The following is a 25,911-nucleotide window of genomic DNA, read 5'->3' as shown; positions in this document are numbered from 1 at the left end:
TGGGCCCTCAAGAATCTGCCACCCTGCCCCTCACTGCCCCAAGTCTGTCTTCCCATCCCGCATGAGGTCGTAAAATCCCAGGATCTGAGAGCAGAGGTGCATGGGAACTATTCTGGGGCCGGGGAACAGAAGCCCAGAGACAGGAAAGGATTTGCCGAGGCCGCCCTGGCGGACAGACACTGCCAGAGTGGAGAATAGGGCCACTCCCCGTCCCTGACTCCACCCAGCGTCTGGTACCCAAATTAGTTCAGTTGGGTCCCTCTTTCCCCAAACCCAAGGACTCAGCCCCTCAGTGACTAGGGAGCCTCTCCTGCTAGAGACTCTGTCAAAGAGCAGAGGGGCTGGCCTTGCCTCCACGGAGCAGGCAGCTTGACCTTCTCAAGCAGGTGTCAGCCCACTCAGGGAGGGAGAAAAATCTGGAGAGGTCACCACTAGCACAGGCATTCAGGAACAAGAGAAACATGTCCCCCACCCCGGGCCAGGGGCAGCCTAAGCAGCAGCTAAGAAGAAAAGACTTGCTTTATAGCAACTGGCCCCCACATCATCGGGCTCAGCCGTGTCAGGCCACAGCTGGGGCGTGGAACCAGCGTGGCTGCAGTGCCATCTTGTGGCCACAAGGAGGGACACTGTCCCCCCTTCCGTCCCTAAGCTCCCTAAGTAAGGCTACATCTCCAGCTCCCCTGGAGGCAAGTCTGGGAAGTGGGGGGAACCAGGTGATGGGCTTGTTCCCTCCTTTCTGTAACCCTTACCCCGATCCCCATAAAGGGCATTGGAATTCGAAATCCATAATGGTGCGCATTGGGTTGAATCCTCCCCGGTTGCGTCAGCCCCAGACACACACTCCAAAGAGACAGAGGACAAGCAGGTACAAAGCACAGTGTTTACTAAAGGCACAAAGTGGGGAGCCTGGGGGGAGCTGCTCTTCCAGCAGTGACCCCACGCTCTAACTTGAACCCAGCGCCCCCTCGTCCAGCCACCCCCGCCCTCACACCACCCGGTAGAGAGCTGTTAGCACCAAAGGGGGGTGGGGGTGCCAGGCTGGAGGACAGACTTGTTGCCATCTGAGTCCCAGAAAGGCAGGCCTGGACACCCCCTGGACCAGTCGCTGCCTCAGAAAAGGAACTTCCTGAGCCCCCTGCTCCAACATGTCCTCCTTCACCGGCAGGGGTGGGGATCAGACTCAGAAGATGAGACACCCCCCCACCCCACCCAGGACCTCCTCTTACCTCTAGCACACCCGTCCCCTCCCTTCCCCTCATGATTTCACCTCCAGGAGTCAGGCTGAAGGCCTGTTCCTGTCCAACCCCATCAAGAGGGCTGTCCCTGGGGAGTACTGAGCCAGGCGGGGGGGAGGGGGGGGCTTCTCCTGACCCCACAGGCTGCCAAGCAGGCACTAAGTCCAAACAGGGGCCGACAGGAAGGAGTGAGGCAGGCCAGTTTGCTACCTCACACACAAGTGCAGCCCAAAGGGTGGGAGGGAGGCGGCCCCGGGCCTCCCAGCCCCCAGGCCTGCCCCCGTTCCCCAGCATGGTGGCAGCCAGGGTCACAGCACGTCGCCCTCCTCCATGCTGAAGCTGCTCCGGCGGCTACTGGCCTTGGAGGCCTCGGGGGACATGGTGGAGAAGAGAGGGTCGGAGGCCAGCGGTAGCAGTGAGTCGTCCAGGAGCATGAGGTCCAGATCCTTCTTGGACAGGTTGGGGAACGGGGAGCTGTGCTCTGGCCCCAAAGGTTCGGGGTAGCCTGGGGGCCCTTCGTCGCCCCCGCCCCCAAAGCTCAGGCCGTGGCTGAAGTCCAGGTGGTGGAATGGGGAGGGTGGCTGAGGTGGCTGGGCCGGCAGGGGCAGCGGGGCCTGGGGGGGCAGAGCCGGCAGTGGCTCAGGATCCGGGACCTCGGCCTCCAACAGCAGGGCCTCCCCCGGGCCCTCATCACTGGGCAGCTCCTGCTTCACCACCTGCTGGGCCAGCTCGGCCATATTCACGCCCGATGGGGAGGTGGTGGGGAGGCCGTGCACCCGAGCCTGCATCTCGAGCTCCTGCAAGGTGAGGCAGAGAGAGGGCTGGGGGCACACACTCATGGGCCCCAGCCACCCTTCCCTGGGCCCCCCCACCCCCCGCCGCAGCCCCTTGCCCTTCCCCTGGCTGCACCCAAGACCACAAAATGGCTCCACTGGAAGCAAGTATAGGCTTCTAGAGTCTAGACCAGTGTTTTTTTCAAACTACAAGTCACAACTCATTAGCGGGTTGTGAAACCACTGTAGTGCCTCTTGACCAGCTCACCCTCTATTTTTTTTTTTTAATTGAAATAGACTTGCCTAGACTAGACCAGAATAGAAATTACCAGAATGCACTGCATCTATTAAGAAGGAGGGTTCTTTCATGAAACTTTGATTTTTCACTTGGAGTGTGGCTCTGTGTGCTGGATTGTAATGTCAGTGGTATTACCTCCTATGAGAAATAGAAAAGTTTAAAAGCTGCCATGCAACCGCCCTTTGTGTAGATGAGCAGCCTCAGATCCAAAGAGGACAGAGGCCCTGAGCACAGCCAAGACTAGAACCTTCCGCTCCAGATGGTAGGAGTGACTCTCCCAAGCCTTCTGTAGTTTCTCTCCAGTGGTGAGACTTAGCGTTCCAAATAATTCCAGCTCTCTGCCTTCCACACGAGGTAGGCTTGCACTTCCTTGCCCCCTTGAGGTTAAGTGTAGGCATGTACTTGCATTGATTAAGGAAATGTGAGCCGGGGCGACAAGTGTCACCATAAGAGCTACGTGGCTGGGCACCTGGGTGGCCCAGTCCCTTAAGCATCCTGACTCTTGATTTGGGCTCAGGTCATGATCTCACGGTTGGTGGGATTGAGCCCCATGTTGGGCTCTGCGCTGACAGCGTGGAGCCTGCTTGGGATTCTCTCACTCTCTGCCCCTCCCTCACGCGCATGCGCGCGCGCTTTCTCTTTCTCTCTCTCTCTCCCACTCAAAATAAATAAATAAATTCTAAATGAGGGTCTCACAGAACAGAATCTCTAGCTGGTATTTGTTGCTTAAAGTTGCTGGGGATTGCTCGTTAGCCAGCGTTCCTTCCATTCTCATTCCTCCAACTCCGGAAGTATAAGCCCTGCCCCTCCCCCCCGGGGGGAGGAGCCAGGCCCCCCGCAGGAGCCAGAACTCCTCCAGAAGTCCAAGGGCAGGGGCCGGACCTGGATGCGGAGCAAGAGCTGCTTGTTGGTCATTTCCAGGCGCCGAGAGTGGGTCTCCAGCTCCCGGGACTTCTGTAGGTCCTTCTGCATCCTCCGGATGTAATCGACTGAGGCCTTGAGGATGGTGCCCTTGTTCCAGCGCACGTCCCTGCGGGCCAGGCAGAATCACACGTGCAGGCTCAGCGGGAGGAAGGAAAACCCCGCTTTGGTTCCAGAAGCCGATGCCGCAGGCCTCCCAACTTTGCCCACGGAACCCCAGACGCGCCCCGCCCCCATCTGTGGAGAAGGCCGTGCTCCCATCTGAACAGGACAGACCCTCGCGGGTGACTCTTGCCAGTGCCCACCCCGGTAATTCCAGGGAAGCAAGCAATGCCGAGCGGCCTCCTTCCCCAGGCCTTCCATTCTGGGCCGCCCAAACCCACGTCAGTTCTCAACTCTCTGGACCCCTCCAAGCCAGTCCAAAAGCCCTCACCAAACGATCCCAGCATGACACCTCCTCCAGGAAGCCCCCACCCCTGCCTCACTTCTGGGATTTTGCTCCTCCGTCTGGAGCTGTCCTGATAAGGGAGGGATCTTTTTTTCCCAAATAGATGATAAGCTCTCAGAAGGGAGCAACCAAGGGATTCTCTTCCCAGCCCTTGCCCTGGGCAACCAGGTCAGCCGCTGCTGCCCCGCCCCCAGCCCCTAGCGTCGCCCGCCGCCACCCCCCTCTCCCTTAGAAACTGCTCACAGGTCGTTGGCCTTGGGGATCAGCATTCCCAGCTCCTTGATGCGGTCATTGATGTTGAACCTCCGCCTCCTTTCAACTAAAGGTAACAAATCCCGGAGGGAGCAATTAGAAGGATGGGACCCCATGGGAGCAGAAGGGTCCGCCCGGCCCAAGGAGGGGTGACTTGGCCCTTCTGGGAAGTAATGGGTGAGGAAGGGAATGGGATCACTATGGGAAGGAGGGGCCCCGGTGCAGATGGATACAACCCAGCGGCTCTGCGAGGCAGCAAAGCCGGCTGGGGGTAGGAGTCTCTGCCCACATGACCCAGAACACCTTCCCTGGCTTCCTAGGCTGCACACCCTAAAGACAACAATACATGATAAACCCATTCACTCTGAAGTGCTGGGGATTTCATGAATGTCTCTTCTCCGGAGCCCCTCTCCCACCCCCATCTCCCAAAGAGGGCCAGTGGGAGGAAGGCAGGGCTGAACCCAACAGTCATCCCAGCGCAGATTTAAGGTCTTGTGTAGAACCCAGGCAGGTCAGAGTGGCTTTTTTTTTTTTAATAAAAAATTTTTAATTAAAAAATTTAAAGCCCCAATGAGGGCTCGGGTCCAGGTGGCTTTTTGGGTAGCTCAGGTGAGAGTAAGGAGGAGGGAGGCAGGGAGCAGGAACCCAGGGGGTGGGGGTGGGGGGTGTGGGGGGCTCACTTAAGTTGTGATTGTCTTTCTTCTGCCGCTCCTTGGCCAGGGCCCGGCTCTCAGCATCTGGAGGCCAGGGAAAGGAGAGAGGAGCTGAGAGGGAGGGAGAAGGACAGGGAGGAGTAGGGAGCCAGGGCACAGGCAGGCAGGGAGGTGGTACCTGTAAGCTCTCGCTTCTGGGTCAGGTCAGCGGGGCAGGAGCTGCTGGTGACGCCCACCAGGGAGGCTGTGACCTGGGGGTCACCACTGTACACGTTCAGGTGGCTGCTAGACAGGGGCAACTGTGGGGTGAGGTGGGGAGAGGGACCCGGTGAGCAGTCCCCTCTCCACAGGGGCCCCTGCCCAGGGCCCATCATCCCAGGAACAGCCTTTCTTTCCCAGGGACGCCCAGGGGAGGCTGTACTGATGTTCCCCGGCCACACTTTCAGCTCACAGGGTCTGCAGCCAGCACCAGGATGTCAAAGCTCCACCCTGGGCCTCTTCACTGGGCAATTCTACTGGAAGTCTGTAAGGTTGGGAACTAAATAAGGTGTGGCCCCTGCCCTCCAGGAGCCACCAGCCTAGTGGCTAGAATCCTTGCAGAGTGATCAGACCAGGTAACAGCCCTAAGGGCCGACAGGGGAGGGGATGAAGTCGTCCCAGGCATTTGGAAGCCCAGGGGAGGAGCACCTAATCTGTTTTGGAGTTTCTGGAAAGTTTCTGGAGGGCATGGAACTTGAATTGAGTCCTGAGCAAAGAAGTGAGGAAGGGCTGGACTGGCAGGGGGACGGCTGAGCAAAGACACGGGGCTGGACAGACAGAGCTGGGGCGGCAGGGGGGGGTCACAAGTAGAAGCTTGAGCTGCAAGAGTAGACAGCGTGATGTGGGCAGGGCAGGAGATACACCCTGGAGTTCTAGATTTGACTTGCAAAGACCCTGGCATATTGCAATGGGCAGCCAGTAGGGGGATAAACAGAGGCCTGGCAGGGACAGACTTGAGTTCTGGAATGATCACCCCAGCTCCTGCCACAGGAACACACAGAGCAAATCACAGGTCCAGAACCCTAGGTGGGCACACAGGTGCCCTACCAGATACCCAGCCTAAAGGGACCGGACACTTGTGCAGTCTGGCTTTCTCTCTCTCCCCAGCCTTCCCTGCTCTGCTGGCAGTAGGTTTCAGACCCAACTGGCCCTGACCAGTTCCTGCTAAGCCACTGGGCAATGTCACCAGGGCAGTGGGGATTAAGGACTGACTCTGACTTCCCACTGAAAGATTTGGGGGCTTCCCCTCAGTGTCCTAAGCTGGGGCCAGGATCAGGGTCATAGGGTCAGGCCCAAGGAGCAGGAGCAAGCAGCTGAGGTTCAGGACCTTCCAAAAAGGGGTGGGGACACCCACAATTCCACCTGTTCCGTGTAAACGTGTCACCCTGTGTGGAGCTAACCCCCAATTTCCTGCTTTATCTCATTTTCCCACAATCCTGTGGGTAGACGGCATCACCCCCATTTTGCTGCTGAGAAAACTGGCGTTTAGAACAGTTAAGGGACTTCCCAAGGTCACAGCCAAAGCCAGAAGCTAGGCCTCTTGATTCTAAGGCTGGCTCCTTCCCATCTGCTTCTTCACCCCTGTCCAGGAGGCCCAGAGAGCATTCACACTCCAGGAGGCTGCTGGAGGGAGGGGACAAAGCCAGCCCCCTATCACTTGTCCCGTGGAGTGAGGGACACAGGCCTGTGCCCGCTGGGCCCTAGGCTTTGCGAAAGAGGGATGTCCCAGATCCCAAAGGAACTCATCAGCTCAGGGCCACACTGCTCCCCTCCAGGAATGCTTTCCCTGCTCTGCTGAGGCCCGGCACCAGTCCCTCCTGCCCCCTCCCCTAACCCCACCCAGGAAGCCTTCCCAACTGCCCAGCCACCACTCCCCACTGAAGCCCGCCTCATGCACACAGGCTAGACACGTCTCTCTGGATTCATAATTCTGCTCAGCCTTGGGCTCCGGTCACGTGATTTGATGAAGGCGACTGTCATCTGCAGCAAGATGGTTCTCCCTGGGGCCGGGAGTCGGGGGGGGGGGAGCCCTGTCTCTAGTTCTCCCCAGGCTCAGAGCCACTGTAGAACCTCTACCTTCTCCCTCTGACACACCCACCCCACCCTGGCCAGCAGTACCGTGTTGGGCATCTGAGTTTCAGGATTGATGAAGCCCAGGACGTCATCCAGACACATAATGTTGTCGATGACATCAAACTGAAAGAGAAAAGTCCATCTGGGGAGGGCCCACTGGGAGAAAGGCACAGGGAAGGGGCACCGGGACAGCCACTGATCTGAAGGGACCTTGGAGCCCACCTCACTCAACTGGCTCATCTTGGGTGGAGTGAAGGAAAAAGGTTCAGAGAGAGGATGAGTTGTCCAGGTCCCACAGTCCTCAAGGCCAAGGCCAGGGCTCTTCCCAAGGAGCCAAGTTGCCCCAGGGAGATTGCTTTATATACCCTCTGTCTGGACATGGCTTTGCAGATGTACTGGGCTTTCTAGTAGGAGGATCCTGTTTCTCCCTAGTCAAGCTTTCAAAAGTAGGGGTGAGGCTTTTCCTATGAGACTAAGGCTCCCTGAGGTCAGGACTATGTCTCCCCCTCAGACTGAGGCTCCCTCAGGATAGGGCTGTGTCTCCCCCCTCAGATTGGGGCTCCCTGAGGGCAGAACTGTGTCTCCCCCGCTCACACTCAGGTCCCTGAGGCAGGGCTGTGTCTCCCCCGCTCAGACTGGGGTCCCTGAGAGAGCAGGACCTCCCCCTCGGACTGGGAGGGACCCTGACAGCAGCACCTTGCCCTTGCCATTAGACCAGGAGTCCCAGGAGCACAGCACCTGGCACCAGCTCTGCTCATGGCAGCCCCTGGCCAGCTTCTCACTCACCTCCCTCTCGGGGTTGGAGCCAATGTGCAACATGGCCATGGGGCTGTTGGGAGCACTGTTGCCAGCTGAGGAGGACATCACGTGTCCGGCCCGCACCCCCGGGGAGGCAGCCGGCAGGGGCTTCGGGGAGCCCTGGGCGGGGCTGATGTGGGCGGCGAACTTGTTCCCGTAGGTCTCGGACAGGTACTCCCGCACCTTCTGGTCCCGGGACTGCTGCAGGTGGTAGGAGGTAGGGTTCTCCAGGTAGGACTGCACCTGGGAGGGGGGAGAAGGCAAGGGTTCTAGGGCTCCTAGAAGCAGGGTGGGAGGGGACAGGCCCCACCTCGGGACACGCCCTACCTTCAGGACCTCCCCTGGCACAGGTGGCGGAGACTGGAAGTGGACGGGGGTGTTGATGGCCGGGGTGGGCGGCCCACCCAGCTGCTGCTGCTGCTGCTGCTGCTGCTGCTGCTGCATGTAATGCATGACGGCCTGCTGCTGCATGCGCTCCCGCTGTTCCTCCTGCTGTACCTGCTCCCGCATGAGCTGCATCCGCAGCCCGATGCGCGACGCCATGGCGGCCACTGGCACTGGCTCCCTGTGGGCAGGGGGAGGGGGGCAAGTCTGTGAGGCACGCGTCCTCTTCGGAGCCCCGGGTCTTGGGGAACTGGGGAGGCCAGGTGGAGGGGGTCGCACCCGTTGTACAGGAGCAGACACTGAGGCCCAGATAGGAGAAAGGATTTGCCGAAGGCCACCAAGCAGGAGAGTGACGGAGCCGAGACTTGAACCCCAGTGTCCTGGTTCCTGGGCCAGAAATGGAGACCCTCTTTTCTTTGTTCATTGCAGCTGGTCGACCCCAAAAGGTTGGAGCCGACCTTGACTCCTCTCTTTCTATCACACCGCATCCTGGCAGATCTGACCTCCACCTGCCTGCCCCATGTGGGCCCAGCCTGGACCTTGCCTTATCTGGCTTCCTCAAAAGAGCCTGCCAATGTTCAGACACCCTCCTTTCTGGCCCCACAACATTCTACTTGCAACTCAGGAATCAGGGGGATCCTGTTCAACCTAAGTCAGATCTTGTCCCTCTGTCTGCTCAGAACTGTCCATGGCTCCCACTTCACTCGGAGTAAAACCTGAAGTTCCACCCTAAAAGGCTCTCTGTGATCTGTCCGCACATCATGGGCCCCTCTGACCCCATCTTCCCCTACTTTCTCACTTGTTCCGCCTGATCCAGCCACACCCGCCAGCCTCAAACACCTCACGCTCCCACCCCTGGGCCTTTGCACTGGGATGCCCCTCGGTCTGGGATGCCCCTCCCCCAGACACCACTCATTCCTTCACCTCCTCCAAGGCTCGAATGTGACCTTACAGAGACCTTCCGTGACTAACCTGTTTGAAACTGCCAAATTCCTCCCCCCTCCCCCGTCCATTCCCTATGCCCCTTCCTTCTTTGTGTTACTCCATAACACTTATCATCATCTTAAATATTATGCATTTTTGCTTGGTTCTTTCATTCAATGTCTATCTCTCACTAGGAATGCAAACTCCCCTGAGGGCAGGCATTTTTTCTGTCTTGTTCACTGCTCTGCCTTCAGCCTTTAGCCCAGGGCCTGGAACACGTAGTTGTTCCACCAACGCGCGCAGGGAATGATTACTATTTATGAAGCAGGCACTGGCAGTGTGGTGACAAGCTAGCTGTAGTCCCTGAGCTCATGGAGTCTACGGTCCAGTGAATGTTATAACCCGGGGCCTGCAAGAGTCCAGGGAGGGCTTCCTCCACCTAGCATGTCGGCCCTGATCGTTGACGGGTCACAGTAGGATGGGGGGCTAAGGCCCCCAGGCCTGGTGAGGAAGCAGGGAGGAAAAGACAGAGTGAGTCCTGTAGCTGGGCCCATTCTGTCCCTAGCTCACCGAGGGACCCTGGCACCTCCCTTCTCCTCTCAGCCTCTGTCTCCCTGTGCACAAAATGAAAAGGTTGGACCAAATGATTTCTAAGCCCCACCGCCCCGCTAAAACACTCCCTGAAAGGTGCAAAGCCCCCAGGGATCCCCAACTCCATAAAGGTTCTGGCGGAGGGTCCCATCTCTAGGGTCTTTGCAAGAGGCAGTATGACGTCCTCTGGTTGAGCGAGCATTAGCAAACAGGGCAGACGCGAGCTTAAATCCCAGCTTTGCCGCTTCGCTGTGTGACCTTGGGCAAGTCACTTAACCTCTCTGAGCTTCCGCGTCCTCATCTGTAAACAGTTTCTACTTCAGAAGATTGAGGGGCATGTTAAATGAAGATAATGTGTCTTGCACAGTGCGTGGCACTTGGTAGGCGTAGTTGGTGAGTGAAGAATAATCACACGAGGCTGGCAGGGTCAGCTGTAGTGTAGACCAGAGGCCAGAGCTGCACCCCAGGATCCTGAGAATGAGACCCAGAGCTCTGAGAGGGGAGGGTAGCAAAAGAAAGCAGCATAGCCTAATGCCAGACATGAACTCAGTCGGCATTAGTGGAAGGTACTGGCAAATATTCAGCGAAAATCACTGGATCATGGACATAATAATAATTTGCATCTATTTGAGCATTTCCTGGGCGCTGGGCGCTGTTCCAGGCACTTTAACCTCAAACAGCCCCATGAGGCAGCCTTGGTTATTATTCTCCTTTTACGGATAAGGAGAAACTAGAGGCCCAGGGAAGTTACGTGTCTGACAGAGACAGAGATGGGACCCCAACCAATTTGGCTCCCCAGCCCGTGTGGGCAGGGGTCGGGGATGGGCGGGGGCGGAGGGGACTGCTGTGTCTGTGCAGAGCTGGGAAGCAGCCTGGCCCCCGTTGCACGTCTGGTTGGCCCAGGGCCAGGAATGGAGCCCAAGCCACATGAGCCCCAACTCAGGGCTCCCTCTACCACCATGGATGCTTCCTTGCAGAGTGGGTCCACGCCATCCGCCTCAGAGCTCTGCGTACTCAGGGACCCTTACTCACCTTCCTTCCTCCCTTCTCTGCCCCACCCCCGCCACCCGGCCAGGAATTAGCGAAGGGGCTGCCTTAGCCCCAAGTGTCTCTCCAGCTCCCAACAGGACCGTCCCCAAGGAGAAAAGAGCAGTCACCACCCCCCCCCCCGCCGCTCCCCCCTTTCTCTGTCCTGCAGCGGGGATACAGCTGCTGCCTCCACCCCTTTCCCGTGCTCCTAAAGAGTGGTAGCCTGTCTTCCCCATCACCAACTCCCCACCCCACCCCACCCCCACCCCCCCCACCCCCGCACTGCAGCCCTGCAGACCTCCCGGGCTCCAACCCCAGCCCGGCCCGCTGCCCGCAGCTGCACGCCCTGCACCCCTGCATGCTCACCCACGCAGCACTGGGGAGCCTGCCCCTCGGGAACAATCTGACTTCAGTTGGTCCCTGCTGGGGGGCGGGGGGAGCGGCACGGGGCCTGGCAGTGCCAGCCGGCACGGGGAGGACTGGGGGAGAACGAGCCCCTTGTTGCTCCGACAAAGGGCTGGGTGCCCGTCCCAGGCTGAGCCAGAGCTGGCTCTGCTACAGGAGAACCTGGGCTAAGTCCGGCTCGGCCTCTCACTGGCTGCGCCAGCCTCAGTCTGCTCATTTGTGAAATGGAGGCAGGAAGAGCCTCCTGGGAGGGGGATGTCGGAGAATGGTGACCCGCGAGGCATCTGGGCGGTGAAAGGTGCTTGTAGCCTTAGCCTGTCCACTGTCCTCTGACAGAGGGTGGCTCGAAGACCGGCAGAGTGAGCCTTCCCCTTCCCCCACCCCCCGTTGTCAAAGCTGTCACCCCAGTCACAGGGCTGCTTCCTCCCTCCGTGTCCCAGCCTCCTCCCCTGACCCTGCCTGGGTCACTCTGACTCTGAGCCTGGCCTGGGTGGGACGGGTACAGGGCTAAGGGAGGGACTTGAGGGGATCTGAGGGCAGACAGAGGTGGCCCATATAGCCCCTGGGCATGCTAACCACTCCCTGCCCAGCCCTCAAGCACACCTGCTCACTCTCAAAGCCATTCATAAGCAACCCCCACCCCGCGCCGGTGCCCGGTCTGGCCGGGAAGAACCGGGAGTAGGGACACAGGAGAACCAAAAATGACCCCCGAACCCTCCCCACCATTCGACCTCCAGATCCACCAGGCCTGGGAAGGGGTCCACCATTCATGCATTCGGTAACACCAGGGGCCTGGAGTGCCTGCTGTCTGCGGACACCAGGGCTACGTGCCTCCCTGAAGAATCTTCTCCCCTGCCCCCACCCCCGAGTAACACCCTCCTCCTGAGGGGACCAGGGGGGTCTAATGCCCCAGAGAACTCCTGCCTCTCCCCAGTCCTATAGAAAATGTGGCAGGGACTGAAGTTTTAGCCAAGACAATGAGAGCCGCCCCTCTCTGCTCCCTCAGAACCCACGGGCTTTCCCCACCACCCCCCTCCCCCTGTTCACCCAGAACCTCCCACGTAACTACCCCTGACCTAAGCTGAGTCTGGGTTCCAGCTTAGTGTGACCAAAATGAGCTTCCCCGTACAACAGATGCGGCTGAAGCAACCCCCATCCACCCGCTGTGCCCATACTGGCTGGGTGACTGGGAAAGCCACTTAACCTCTCTGTGCCTTGGTTTTCTCCTCAGCCAAATGAAGCCCATAAGGGCACCTGCCACTTGGGTTATTGTGAGGATTCAGGGAGTCACCGTGGGTGCGTGGAACTCCCTAGCATGCCCTTAGGCATCTGATAACGGACAGGCGCTGGGCTCCCCCTCAAAGGCCGTGCACGTCTCTGGTCAGGGCAGGGCTGGTTTCATGTAAGCCTATGTGGAGGCCTCCGTCATCAGCCATTTACACCTTAGTATGAACAGGTTCAGAACCTTTCCTGAGGGAAAGGGGACAGGGGGAGGGCAGAGACAGGGAAAAATCATGAGGGATAGGCAAGGAGACAGAGGATCCCAGCACAGGAGAGCCTCAGATAGAAAGATCTCAGGGGCGCCTGGGTGGTTCAGTGGGTTGAGTGTCAGACTCTTGGTTTCAGCTCAGGTCATGAGACAGAGCCCCACATCAGGCTCTGTGCTGACAGTGTGGAGCCTGCTTGGGATTTTCTCTCTCCCTCTCTCTCTCTCTCTCTGTCCCTCCCCAGCTCGTGCTCTCTCTCTCACTCTCAATGAATAAATAAATAAACAAACTTAAAAAAAAAAAAAGATCTCAAAGATAGAGCATTGAGTTGAAAAAGGAAACCTCAGAATTAAACGCACAGCCTGAGCCCGTTTAGACAGGACGTAGATAAACATACAGAACAGATTAGAGAAGGATCAGAAGGTTTCTTGAATGCCTGCCCTGGGTCAGGGATGGTCTATGTGCTTTCGCAGGTCAACTCATCCATTCTTCACAACAACCCTATGAGGTAGCTACTATCATTGCCCCCCAGCTTCCAGGGAGGAAACCGAGGCACAGAGAGGTGAAATCACTTGCCCAAGGTTACACAGCTGTTAAGCAGCACGATGGACACAACCTAGGCTGCCTGGTTCACAACCACTCTTGAACTTCTATTCTGGGGTCCCCCAACGCCCCCCACCCCCGCCACAAATGTTCAGAGCAGTCACCTTTGGGGTAGGGAGTAGTAAACAGGGATTTTTTTCTAGTCTCTCATTCTTACTTTTTTTGTTGTTGTTACATTTATTTATTTTTGAGAGACAGCGTGAGCAGGGGAGGGGCAGAGAGAGGGAGATACAGAATCAGAAGAAGGCTCCAGGCTGTCAGCATAGAGCCCGACGCGGTGCTCGAACCCACGAACCGTTTGATCATGACCTGAGCCGAAGTCGGACGCTTAACCAACTGAGCCACCCAGGTGCCCCACTCTCATTCTTACTTTTGAAGCACTTAAGTCTTACAGGGTGGCTGTGTGCCACTTGTGTGATTCTTTTACTACAAGGGGCAAAGAAAGCAGGCAGCTTCCAGCGTTTGTGAGGAGCCCGACCTGCTTCCAGTCACATGCAAAGGTACAGTTCCCTCGGTGCCACCCAGAGCCTGGCCTGAGCCCTGCCCTCCTCAATGCGATGGTTGTTAGGCCAGCTGAGGACCCTGGGTGAGGACGCCAAGTGGCCACCAGTGGGTCAGAAGTCACATGCCAGTTGGAGCTGAAGGGCCAGGACCCGGGGTCCAGCTCACTTCCCATTACAGCCCCAGACGTGAGCCTTCAGAGGGAGCGTGATCACGCAGCACCCCTCAGATTGCTCTTCGCTGAGCCGGGACCCCTCCGTTAGTTGTGGGGCCTGACCTTCCCTGGGGATTTTTCTGCCTTCCAGGTGATCCTTGAAACCTTGGAACAGGAAGGGGCCCCCGGGGGGCTCGGTCGGCTGAGCATCTGACTTCGGCTCTGGTCATGATCTCACGGTTTGTGAGTTCGAGCCTCACGTCGGACTCACTGCTGTCAGCACAGAGCCCGCTTCGGATCCTTTGTCCCTCTCTCTCTCTGCCCCTCCCCTGCTCACACTCTCTCTCTCAAAAATAAATAAAAAACATTAAATGATAAATAAAAATAAAACTTGGAGCAGGAAGCAGAAAGCATATACCCCATGACTCAGCAACGTCATTCTGAAGTGAATGCCCAACAGAAAAGCATCCATGTGTTCACCGGAGGACACGCGCTAGAACGTTCTCAGCAGCACTACCGGAAAACACCAGATGTCCATCAGCAGGGAAATGGAGAAGGGAGCTGCGGTACATCACCACTGGAATGCTACTTGGGAATGACGGTGAGCCCACTATTGCTACACACGGCACAGACGCCTCTTGCAGACAATGTTAAACAAAAGGAGCCACAAAAATGCGTACGGCACCTTCAATGTCTATGAAGTTCAAATGCAGGCAAGACACATCTCCTGTGTCAGGATACCAGATGGTCAAATAAATTCTGTGGTATTCTTCCTGGTGGATTGTTTTGTTTGCAGTGAGTAACATGGGGATATGTCAGGTGACAAAAAGTAGGATGCAAAGTTGTATATAAAATTTGATCTGGGGGCGCCTGGGTGGCTCAGTCAGTTGAGCGTCTGACTTCAGCTCAGGTCATGATCTCACAGTTCACAAGTTCAAGCCCCACGTCAGGCTCCCTGCTATCAGCACAGACCCTGCTTCAGATCCTCTGTCCCCCCTCTCTCTGCCCCTCCCCTGCTTACTCTCTCTCTCTGTCTCAAAATAAATAAACATTTTTTAAAAATCTGATCATCACCATGTACAAATATGCGTAGAAAAACCTCTGGGGAGGAAATACATAAGAGTATCATGGACTTCTTTAGGTGATGCAATCATGAGTGATTTTCTTTTTACTTTCTGGAATGTTATTCTTTTTCTATAATTAACACGTATGTGTTTCTAATCAGGAAAAAATATTTTATACTAATAATTAGAAATATGCCTGTGGTGTACTTACTATAGACGATGTGTGTTCGAAACACCTTTTATTTCATTATCACAATTACTTCATGACCTGAGTACCAGTACTCTCCCAGCCCCCACCCCTTCCCACTTACAGATGAGGAAACAGACACAGAGAGGTTGTGTTACTTGCCAAAGGTCACAGAGCTAATGAGTGGGGAGGCTGGGGTTTTGAGTTAGGCCCCTCTGTCCTGGACTTGGGGGTAGGAGTTGCCACATTTTATTTTAGGGATTCCCACTGAAGAAGTCCCCTACAATCAAAAGGTTTCACTAGCTGATCTCTTTTGCCCAGCCCAGGGGCTATAGGGTGCCCGGGACGATGGAATGGTCTAGAATCCCCAAACACGAGCAGAGAAAACTCTGCCCTTCCTCAAAGGGCAGAGATAATTTCCTGTATTCCCAGAAAAACACATGTCTGGTGGCTGAAACAACAAAGAATGGGAGCCCAAAGGCCGGGATGCCTGTTTAAGCCATTTATTACTTTCTGTGCCTCTGTGGTCGGAAGAAGCTTTCTTCTGATCCAGGCTGTTACAAACTAGCAGTTGGGCGGGAGCTGCCCCATGGAGTTGGAGGGAAATCAAACCAACCACTAAAGGAAGGCCTCCTGAGCAGGTGCTGAGGCTCCCGGAGGCAGGGGGAAGGACCCCATGACCTCTTGTGTAACCTTTCAGCCTTGGGAAGGGAAGAGAGGGGAAGATTCCAGGCCCCGGGTTTGTTTTGTCTTCTCTGAGCTCCCTCTGGCAGAGGCAGTGGCAAAGGAAGGCCTGATGAATGAGGATGTGCACCACGATCCCCGTGCCTTGGGCTGTGGCCATTGGAAATTACCAAGGTGGTCACGGGTCCCTGCAGGGCCTGGGGGTCATCAACTGGCTTGGACTCAAAGAGAACTAGGGGTGGGCGGATGTCATAAGATTCCCAGGAGCCGGCAGTCCTGCCCGCAAGATGCTGTGAGAACTTGGCATCCGAAGGCGTGGATGTGAGTCCCCGCCTCGGGCCTGACTCAGTGTCTCAGCCTAGCCTCAGTCTTCCCGTCAATCAAGTGGGGCTTACCAGCTGGAGCCACCTCTCCCAGAACAGTTGGGATCTAAGTTGGGATGCTGGGTATAGAAACCTCTGGCAAGGGCAGAGGAGACATGGGCAGGGGAGAGATGTCACCACTTTGTCACTGCTCACTGTCCCTTTGTCCATGCCTGTCTAGGGCATCCCTGAACTGTCTTCTCTGACTGCTCCTCTTAAGTTTCTTTTGAGAAAAGGGACACACACACATACACACACACACACCACATATCAAGACCCCTATGGGACTAGGGCGGGAAGGCCTTGGGCCAGCTTTTATAAGATTTTCTTTTCCAAAGCTTGTATATCACATAATTCACCGCAGTGCTATGGGAGAGACAGGTGGGTAATAATGATCCTAATTCCAGGTTTTAAGAGACCAGGAGCAGACAGAGCACTTAGCACGGTGCCCAGCACACTGGAGATACTTCATAATTCAGGTGGTTTGTCTGAATCTGGCCCAGTGGTTCTCTACATGTCATGAGAGGCCAAAGTGGGGCCCTCCTGCTTCCTCCAGTACTGAAAAAGAGAAAATGGAAACCACACTCACCCTGGGTAAGTGTCCACTGTTTGATCAGAAGGTATCTGGTACCAGAAGCAAGAATGAGGTTGGCGGTCCACGCTTTTAACATTTTTATCTTAAGGTTTTGGCCTTTTCCCCTTTATCCCAGCAAAATGCACAGGTTTAAAGTGTAAGGCTTGATGCATTTTTACAAGCGTGTATGTCTGTGTAATCACCATCTAGACCAAAATGGAGAACGTTGTCATCACCCGGGAAAGCTCCCTCCAGGACCCTCCCCTAGAGGGAACGTCTGGTCTCACCTCCATCCCCTGGCTTGAGTGCCCCCCCTCCCCCGCCTTGGACAGACATAAAGACTATTATGTAGGATGTGGTTCTCCCTGTCTCTCATGCAACATAATCACTCTGCCAAGTGCCAAGCCTTGGCACAGGCTGGCCAGTCCTCTGTTTGTGATCAGTAAAGATGGGGAACAAACAGTGGAGGAAACTAAAGCTCCAAAAGGGTGGTCTGCACGGAGCACCTGAGTGGCGGCACAAACTCAAACCCAGGATGTACTTGACTCTGGCATGCAGAGAACCTGCCTCTAGGGAACCCACCGCAGGAGGCTGCAGGGCTGGTGGGGGGAGGGGGGAATAGGGGCTTGTTTTTAAATCTCTGAGTAGGGGCAGGAGGCAGGGAGGAGGGAAAGGAAGGAGAGGGGAGATGAAGGGCAGCCACAGCTCCTGGCCTGCTCAGTGGCCGCCCCGTGCCTGCAGCTCAGGCCCATCAGCCCCACGTCCCAGCGCACATCCCACAGGAAAGGGTGGGAGCTGGTGCCTCCTGGCTGGCCCGCCTGTTGGCCCGGGGCAAGGCACAGCAGTTGTGCTGCAAATGGAGAGCCTTCAAAGGCGATCCCAGACCAGAGAGGCGCCAATCCTGTCCCAAAGGCACCAGCCGGACCCTGGCATGAAGCCTGCCCCAGGAAGACTGCCACTGAGGGACGAGTAACTGGGAAGCATGGAGAGAAGAAACTAGAAAGGTCCTGGTCTGCCCTTGTGTTATGCACAGATACAGCCCAGCCACACATGCAGACCCTCTGTCTGCCTGTCTCTCTCTCTCTCTCTCTCTCTCTCTCTCACACACACACACACACACATGCACACACACATGGTCATATCCCTCACCCCGCCCCCTCAGTGAGCAGCTGTCTCTCTCCTCTCTTTCCCTGGCTCCCCTGTCCCCATCTCCTCTGGCAGACACTTGGTCCATTTGAGCATCCTGCCTGTGGCTACACTGCTTTGTTCTCCAATTATTTCCTGGCCACCTACCAGTCTCCACAGGTACAAAGAAGCTTCCAGAGAAATCAGCTTTCTTTTTTTTTTCTTTTTTTTTTTTTTTGTTTATTTTAAGTATATTTATTTTGAGAGAGACAGAGACAGCGCAGGTGGGGGAGGGGCACAGAGAGAGAGAGGAAGAGAGAATCCCAAGCAGGCTCCATGCTGTTCAGTGCAGAGCCCGACGTAGGGCTCAAACCACAAAACCACGAGATCATGACCTAAGCCGAAACCAAGAGTCTGACACTTAACCAACTGAGCCACGCATGCACACCAAATGTTTATTTATTTTTGACAGAGAGAAAGAGAAAGAGAGAGCAAGCGCACACAAGTCGGGGAGGGGCAGAGAGAGAGGGAGAGAGAGGATCTGAATCAGGCTCCAGGCTGTTAGCAGAGAACTCAGTGAACCTCAAGACCATGACCTGAGCCCAAGTCAGACGCTTAACTGAGTGAGCCACACAGGTGCACCCCAGAAGTCAGCGTTCTTCTTCTGAACCTCTACCCCATCCCACCCATCGGAATTCCCAGAACGAGACTCAGGGCCCCAGAATGCTGCTTGCCCAGTGACCCAAGGCATGCTCAATTATCACCTGTTCTCTCACTCAGCAAACACTCCTGAGTCCCTACTCTGGACAGGGCACTGAGCTAAGCACGTGACCCACATCAGATTATTTGTCCCTCACAAACATCTCACAGGACAAATAGCATCTGTGGCAGATAAGAAAACCAAGACTCAGAAAGGTTAAGTGACTTGTCCAAGGTCACATAGCGAGAACACGGTGAGGTGGGCATGCAAGCCCGGGTCTCTCTGAGGTGCATGACCACCACCAGTTTCTTTCCTGGGGAAGAAACCAGGGGCCAATAGCGAAGGTCCACGTAGGTGGATTATTGTCCCCCTAAACTCCCAGCACTGCCCCATGCCCCCGCCCGCAGTTACCCTCAGTGGATCTTACAAAGGGTTCCCAGAGAGGCCTGCACACCCCTCCCAGAAGCCCCCAAATGCAGGCCAGACCCCATCCGCCTGCAGAAAACTCTCTTTGCTCAATAGCTAAGACTGATCCACTCCCAGGGGCTCAAGAGACTAAGGTGGGAGATCTGGATCTCACGGAGGCAGTTACCATGGGCCATGAGGGGGCAATGGGGGGAGGGGGAGAGTATATCAAGCTGACTGGAGAGAAACACGATTACATGGACAGAGGCCTGGCCTGGACTGCAGCAGGGGCAGGAGGGGCCCCCCAGATCCAAAGGGGGCCGAAAGTCCAGGGCACGGACTCAAGATTGGGACGCCAAGGGTCCCAAGCCCCTGACCTCCCCTGCCCACGCTAGCCAGCCCACCTCCCTCTCCCCGTTGAAGGAAGACCAGCTGACCTTCTGTTGGGTGCTAGGTCAGCCCTCAGCAAGGAAGAGGAGACCTGACAGTTTTGATGCCTGGGAATGAGTCTCTTCCAAAAGGGCTCCTTCAGCCCTGAACCAAAGCGTCCGACACTTCCCAAGGGCACAGTGGGATTAGAAGACCTGCATTTGGCTGTCCCACTGCCCAGCTGTGAGCTCAGGCCGGTCCTGCCCCTCACTGGGCCTTGGACCCTGGCTGATACCATGAGAGGGCAGGACGGGATCCCCGGCAGGCCCCTTCCTGCTCTGTCCGGGCACCCTGAGGCTCCGGGCAGCGTGGACACAGCCAAGGCCAAGTGTCCACGGAGCCAGCCTGCGGGGCCGGGAGCGGGAGAGCCAGGTACCGCTCCTCACTCTCACTCCCACTGCTGCCGCACACACGAACTCCCTCTCCAGGCCTGTGGCAGCCTTGGGGGTCCGGCCTCTGCTTTTCTTTCTGCTCAGGAGACAGCAGTCCCACCCACCCGCACACCCTAGCGCTCTGCCCTCAACGCGGGCAAGGAAGGCTCTGTGACTCCGGGTGGGAGAGGATGCAGGCGCGGGGCAGCGTGCGGGGAGCACACGGAGTGGCTCCCGCCTCCCATCCGAATCCGAACCCCTGCCCTCCCTGCCCTAGGCCCGGGTCCACGGCACGCCCGACCCACCAGCTCTGGCTCCGGCCCCTGCTCCTGGGGGGGCTTCCTCTGCATCCTTGCTGCCCCAGCCCCACCCCAGCCTCTCCAATGCCCCGTGGCTTGGCTTGTATGCCACAAACGAACCACCGTTCGGCTTCCTCTTCGAGAGCTGAATCGGCCTCTGATTACTTTGGAAACAATCTCTTTGTAACTGAAGTGTCCAGTGAGACAGTGGCAGAGGGGACGGGAAAGGAAAGAAGGAAGGAAAACACCTACGAGTGTGGCCATGGCGTGAATGTACAGAGAGGGTGGCCTCTAGTCTCCCAGGTACAAAGCAACGGGAGTTCATTATTATCTGTACTGAGCGCTTCCTATGCACCAGGCACTGTTCTGAGTCGAAATATATTTCTGATTTAATCCTCAAAGCAAGCCCACCCACCTGTGAGGAGGTAGCAATATAGCCCCCATTTTAGAGAGAGAGCAACTGAGGCACAGAGAGGCTGACCATCTGCCTGAGTTCACACAGCTCGTAGGGGTCTAGAAGTCTGCACACCCAGCCTCTGGCCCAGGCTGGTGAGTGCATGGACCATGGCAGTGTGCTAGATGCCCGTTTGAGGAGTCTGTCTGGAAAGGGCCTGAAGAGGCAGGTGATGGCAAACCCATTCGTGGAGGGGGGCCCTGGGGTAGGCAGGTGAGACAGGATGCCAGCCTCATTCAGCTTTTGTCCTTCCAGAACTATCCCCCATTCAGTCCCTGCCTGGCTTTGCCACTCACCAGCCGTGTGACCCCGGGACAGGAACTTAATCTCCAGAGCCTCAGTTTCCCCATCTGTAACACCGGATGGTGATAATGCCACCTCCCTCAGAGTAGGTGAAGGAGGGATCAAGGAGCTCAAGTGTGTGATGCTCCTGGCACCTAGGGGGTGGCCCATGAGTGTTAGTTCCCCAGCTAGGTGAGCAGTGCCAATCTGGCTGGAGTTTAGATGGGACAGGGCCTTATTAGGCCTCACCACTCAAAGCAGGACCCCCAGGCATCACCTCCCCTGGGAGCTGGTTAGAAATGCAGGCTCTCTCAGGCCAGCCCGGACTCACTGAATCAGAATCTGCTTCTTCACATAGCATTCTAGGAGATCTGATGGGGGAAGTCATTTGCAGCCTTCTGGGGGCTTGGTCACCTGGTTCCAAGTATAAAAGTGGGTGACGGGTGGAGACAGTGAGGAGGTGCAGGCCCCTGGCGGGAAGACATACTTGCAGGGACAGCAGGGCTCTCTTGAGCCCCACGGTGACCCTGAGCGCACAGCCCTGATTCTCGGGGCCAGGAGCCAAGGTGGAGGCAGGATCACAGGGCTCTGGGCTCCGGGCTGGCTGTGCATTTAACTCATTGCTGTGTGTTGTATAGAAGGCAGGGGGCGTGCCGAAGCCCCTGCAGGCGGCCTAGGAGACCTTACTGCCTTAGCCTTGCTCTCACCTGCCTAAGCCCCAAATCCATCTAGGCAACGAGAAGCTTGAGTCCTGCTCTCTTAAGGTTGACCAGGACCCACATCCCTGTCAACTGCAGTAATTGGTCACCTGCAATGTGCCTGCTGACCACCCCCCCGCCCAAGCATGAAATCTACCACTCCAGGCTGCTGGGTGAAGCTCGGACTTCAGGGTCCCCCCAGAGGCAGCAACACACAGTGGAGGCCATGCCCATTTCTGACGCACACACTCTCATAGGGCAACCGCAAAGCCCACCCTCTGTCCCACCGCACAGCTTCAGGTGGGGGCGGGACCCCTGTCCACCCTGCCCACAGGTGGGTAATGGCTCTCACCTCTACACCTCCACGTTCAGTTCAGAAACACACACCCTACTGACCTCTTTCGCCACCGCAGACTGGACTGCCAGGGGCCCCCAGGCTCATGCGGGCTCCAAAGAAAGCCTAAAACGTGGGGCCAGAACCTCAAGCAGGCCTAGGATGCCCAAAAAAGACCCATAGATTAGGGGGATGAGTTGGGGCTGCTGCAGGGTATGTGATGTCATGGGTTCTGGAAAGGCCCTTGGCCCCAAAATATCTCCACTCTGGGTCCGGAAATCCCTCCCGACGCTCTAAGAGTCCCTGCTGGGAGAGGCTGTCCCCTGAAGGCCTTGTAGATCACAGCTCCAGAGAGGGAGAGGCAACTGACAGTTGGCTTGAGGGTGGTGAAAGATGGGCGGGGGAGGGTGCGTGCGGACAGACCATCATCTCGCCAGGGTGTCTGATCAAGGGCTCTGAGCTCCAGCCAGGAGGGGGCACTCTGTCCCCCAACACCAGAAGGCTGGCTTCCTAGAAGCCAGCACCTCTGGCCGGGAAGGGGGTCCAGCAAGGGGAGGGACATTAAGCACCCCCACCCCGCATGCCAGGGGAAGTCAAGTCCCAACCCAACTGTCCCCTCGAGGGAGGCAAAGTGCTAGTGACCAGGAGGGGGCAGGAGCCCTGAGAGAAGCGAGGTGGGGGACAGGAGGGGAATTAACCAGGTTCCAAAATAGCACGGCTGGTTCTGCCTCGCTTCACCCTGTGCAATGTCTGGCAGCTTCTGCTTTCGGTCTGACTCACACCCGGTGGAGGCAGGACAGGGCGGCCGGCGGCGCAGACAGAGGCCGCGGGACAGCCACAGACCTTCCTCGGCTCACTACAGGCACCTACCCCTCTGGCCCTCCTCCCCTGCCCGTGCCCCAGGCTGGGCTTCTGGGGACACGAGTGGGGCACAAAACCAGGGGTTCCCTCGCCTGGGTCCTGTCCCAGCCCTTGCCCACCCCAGGGCCTCCCCGGTACTGGCAGCCGCCCCAGACCCCAAACTCAGCTTCACCTCTGTCCTGCCCGGGGACACTCCAGTTGGCCCCTCCACCCCTCCTCCAACTGGAAGATGCCCCGCCAGCCAGCCTCGCCCCCCACAAGTGAAATGTCCTCAGTGGCGACTCCACCGTGACTACCTACGGAGGAGTAAGCTTCGTGCCCCTGCCCCGTCTCTGCCACACACGCAGGTATGGGAGGGACACCCCAGTCTCACGCTCCAGATTCGCACAGCAGCTTGCCTAACTTTTGTTTCTGTCCTCAAATGCAAGAAGCACCCTGCCGTCAGCGGGGCAGAGAGAGAGGAACCAAGTGCCCTGGATTTTGTGCCTGTCGGGATGGGGGAGGGGCACACCCCTCCTCTCTCCCCCTTTCGTGATCTCCCAACCACCGCGTCCTGTGCCTCCCCAGCTTCCCTCCTGGGGAGGTGAGACGCCTCATACCTCCGCCCTGGACCAAAGTCGCTTAAGCTCCAACCCGAGCCACCCATCGAAAGCTTCATCATAAAGTCCACCTCTGGGGCCCACGCCAACGGCATCTGTCCTCCCGGCCCTCACACCAGTGCACCAGCCCCAAGAGCGCAGCCACCTTTCTCTGCAAGCGGGGCAGGTGCATGGCAGACGAGGAGAGAATGTCAAAGGTCGTGAGGTTGGCCATCACGGGCGGACGAACTCCTGCGGCCCACCCTGACACCTGCGCCCCGACCAAACCTGGAGGGAAAGGTGGAGGGTGGCCGCTGGAGAGAGAGGTCAAGGAGCCGAGGCTCTGGCAGGCCCACCTGCCGCCCGGCGCCCCACCAGGCCCAGCACCTGCCCCCTGTTCGCCTCCTGCCCTCCCCCCACCACCACCCCCAAGCCTTACCTACGCACCACTTCCCTCTCTTAACTCTTCCCATGCCCTCAGCCCCATAAGGCTTCGGACTGCTGTGCGAATCTGCACGGTGGGAGCAGGAGTCAGCAGGGAGGAGGCCCCTCTCCAGGAAGCAGGCGCCGGGCAGAGCCCTCACCAGGGACACAGAAGGATGCCCTTGAATAAAATGCCCCCCCTCCCATTGCCCCGCAAATTGCATCCTGTTCCTCATAGAGACACAGAGGGAGGGCACCAGAAGACAACCACGTGGCAGCCATGGGGCCAGTGGCCCCAGGAGGGGAAGAGGCAGGGGCATTGAGAGAAAGGAAAAGGAAGTCAGAGAAACCGCTACAATCACAGTCTCAGGATGCTGGGGCTGGGAGGGGACTCAAAGGTGGCTCCAGGCTCCGTGCCACCCAGCACATCCGTCCCGCCCTCTGGGAGCGGACGGAGCCCAGAGAAGTGCACTTGCCTCGGACGGGGCCTGGAAATGGCTGCCGGTGTCTGACCTACGGGAAGGACCTCATGTGTGCTGGGTCCCTTTCCTCTGCTGTGAGTGCCTGGAGGGATCCTAACAGCTTCCTCTGCCACACAGTAGGAGCTCCTTAAGTATCTGCTGAACACAACGAAGGTGGCCCCGGCGACTGGCTCCAGGGGGCAGGGTCTGCCCGGGGCAGCTGAGAGTGGCAGCTTCGTGGGCCTGGAGAGAAGGGCGCTGGGGACACGGGGCTTGACAAGAGGCATACTCCAAGGGACTCCCAGGCCTGGGTTCGGTGGGTGCTGCTGAGGCCATCAGGGCTCCGGCCACACCCCCCTGCCAGCTGCTGGCACCCGCTTCCATGTCAGAGCCAGCATCCCGTCTTCCCCCAGCAGCTCTTAGTCAGAGACCTTGCAGGGCTAGTGAAGAGACACCCATTCCTTCACCCCACTTCGTCCCGGGGTTCTACAGGGGCCCCCAGTGAGCCCGAGCCTCAGATGTCACAGCAGTCACCTGCTCCCAAACACACATTTTCTTGGCTTCCTTCCTTTCCCTGTCTACCCAACCCCACCTATTCTACCCCACTGCGGGCTCTTCCTGGGGTCACCTCCCAAGTAAACTACCTGTACCTACATCCTTGTCTCAGCCAGTGGGCCCTGAGGAGGAGGTTAGGACCTGTAACGGAGCAGCTAACTCAAAAGCTTAGAAAGAAAGGCCAGTAAAAGGGCCAGCCTGAGAGCCCAGCCATTGGGGGAGACTGGGTGAAGTGGCCAAGCGTGCACCTAGAACTTTCCCGCCTGTTAGGGGTAAGACCTCCCTCGGAAGCAGGGTTGGCAAGATGGAGCGAAGAAACAAGGATGCGCCAGCGTCTGGCACATTCTATGACAAAGAAGTATCCATTCCAGGGGTGGTTGTGCCAACACGTGGTTACTGGTGGCAAATGCCAAGAGGGCTCGGGGCCCTGCATTGCCCCCCAACCCCGGGATGGACCAAAGATGGAGCTAGAGAACTCCAGCATTCCAGAACCTCGGCAGGCCCATTCATTCGATAGCACAGCTGTGATGTTTCATGCTAAGAACCATGCACTGGGAACACCGGGGTCGGGGGGGCCACTTTGATACCACACTAAGAGCTTGTCTTTCCAGGCACGGAGAGCTGAACGTTCCAGATGTGTCCCTTACTGTCTGTGCAGCGTTCAGCAACTCACCTCACTTCACGGGGCCTTGGCGTCCTCATGTGCAAAATGCTGAGAATGCCCGTCTTGGTGAATTTCTGTAAGGATTAAATGTAAAACACCTAACACAGGTGCTCAGTAAATATCTGATGAACGGGCGGCTATGCATGCATGAGAGCATGGACAAGGTGCATGGAGATATAACGGATGCGTGCGTACGTCTATAGGTAGATGGATGCTGGGGAGGAAACAATAGTTGTCTGCGGTCTGATTCCCGTCTGGGTCCATATCCTCTCTGCCAAACTTAACAAGAAAACGAAGGCCCACCACTCTCTGATTTATCGGCTAGAGAAATCTGTATCTCCGTGTATCAGGTTGACAAATTACAAGTAAGATCCTCCCGATGAGCCACACTGTGGGACCCAGTCGTTTTCTGAAGGGTGCAGAGAGCCATGTCAGAACAGGGAACATCCTCCGGAGACGTTCTCCATCGCGCCAGTACCCTGTGTGGTCCCGCCAGGCCCATATCCCATTCCTCAAAGGCTCAACTCCACCCAAGCCCTACCCCAGGGAAGGGGGGGTCGGGGGCTGGGGAGAGGGAGAGGAGGCCAGACAAAGCAGGGCAGGGGAACAGGCCAAGACGGTGGAGCAGAGGACGCCAAGAACGTGTGGGACGTGTGGGAGGGGGTGAGCAGGAATCAGAGAGAAGGGGCTGAAGAGCAGAGAGAAGGGTTTATTGTCTTTGGAGGAACAGAGAAAGGAAACAGCCCTGGGAGAACAAGGGAGTGGACACAAAATGGGCTGAGCAACAAAGAAAAGTCATCGCCTGCTCCATCACCCCCAATGGCGCCCCGCTG

At 57.2% G+C, this 25,911-nt stretch overlaps 1 protein-coding gene across 4 annotated transcripts in view; it reads right to left on the bottom strand.

Annotated features, from left to right (window-relative positions):
* Nucleotides 1-866: 866 nt before the first annotated feature.
* The window catches only part of TFEB (transcription factor EB), a 55,226-nt gene continuing 30,181 nt past the window's right edge, over nucleotides 867-25,911 (bottom strand). The window contains exons 1-9 of one of the 4 annotated variants that reach the window (XM_047103273.1): nucleotides 25,088-25,130; nucleotides 7,818-8,055; nucleotides 7,479-7,733; nucleotides 6,738-6,815; nucleotides 4,759-4,879; nucleotides 4,608-4,664; nucleotides 3,919-3,994; nucleotides 3,189-3,336; nucleotides 867-2,032 (exon numbers count right to left, since the gene is read on the bottom strand). In XM_047103273.1, coding sequence (XP_046959229.1) covers nucleotides 1,544-2,032; nucleotides 3,189-3,336; nucleotides 3,919-3,994; nucleotides 4,608-4,664; nucleotides 4,759-4,879; nucleotides 6,738-6,815; nucleotides 7,479-7,733; nucleotides 7,818-8,055; nucleotides 25,088-25,116 — 1,491 coding nt within the window. In that variant the 5' untranslated portion in view covers nucleotides 25,117-25,130 and the 3' untranslated portion in view covers nucleotides 867-1,543. Of the gene's footprint in view, nucleotides 2,033-3,188; nucleotides 3,337-3,918; nucleotides 3,995-4,607; nucleotides 4,665-4,758; nucleotides 4,880-6,737; nucleotides 6,816-7,478; nucleotides 7,734-7,817; nucleotides 8,056-23,414; nucleotides 23,564-25,087; nucleotides 25,131-25,911 lie in introns of those variants that run through there. The other 3 variants (XM_047103274.1, XM_047103276.1, XM_047103275.1) reach the window with 3 other exon arrangements.

Source organism: Lynx rufus, unplaced genomic scaffold, assembly GCF_022079265.1.
Source record: "Lynx rufus isolate CCGP_SWC_20201006 ecotype Redwood Valley unplaced genomic scaffold, mLynRuf1.p SCAF_6, whole genome shotgun sequence".
Classification (NCBI taxonomy): domain Eukaryota; kingdom Metazoa; phylum Chordata; class Mammalia; order Carnivora; family Felidae; genus Lynx; species Lynx rufus.
Note: the sequence above shows the minus strand (reverse complement) of the source record. Positions and strands in the feature narration are given on the sequence as shown.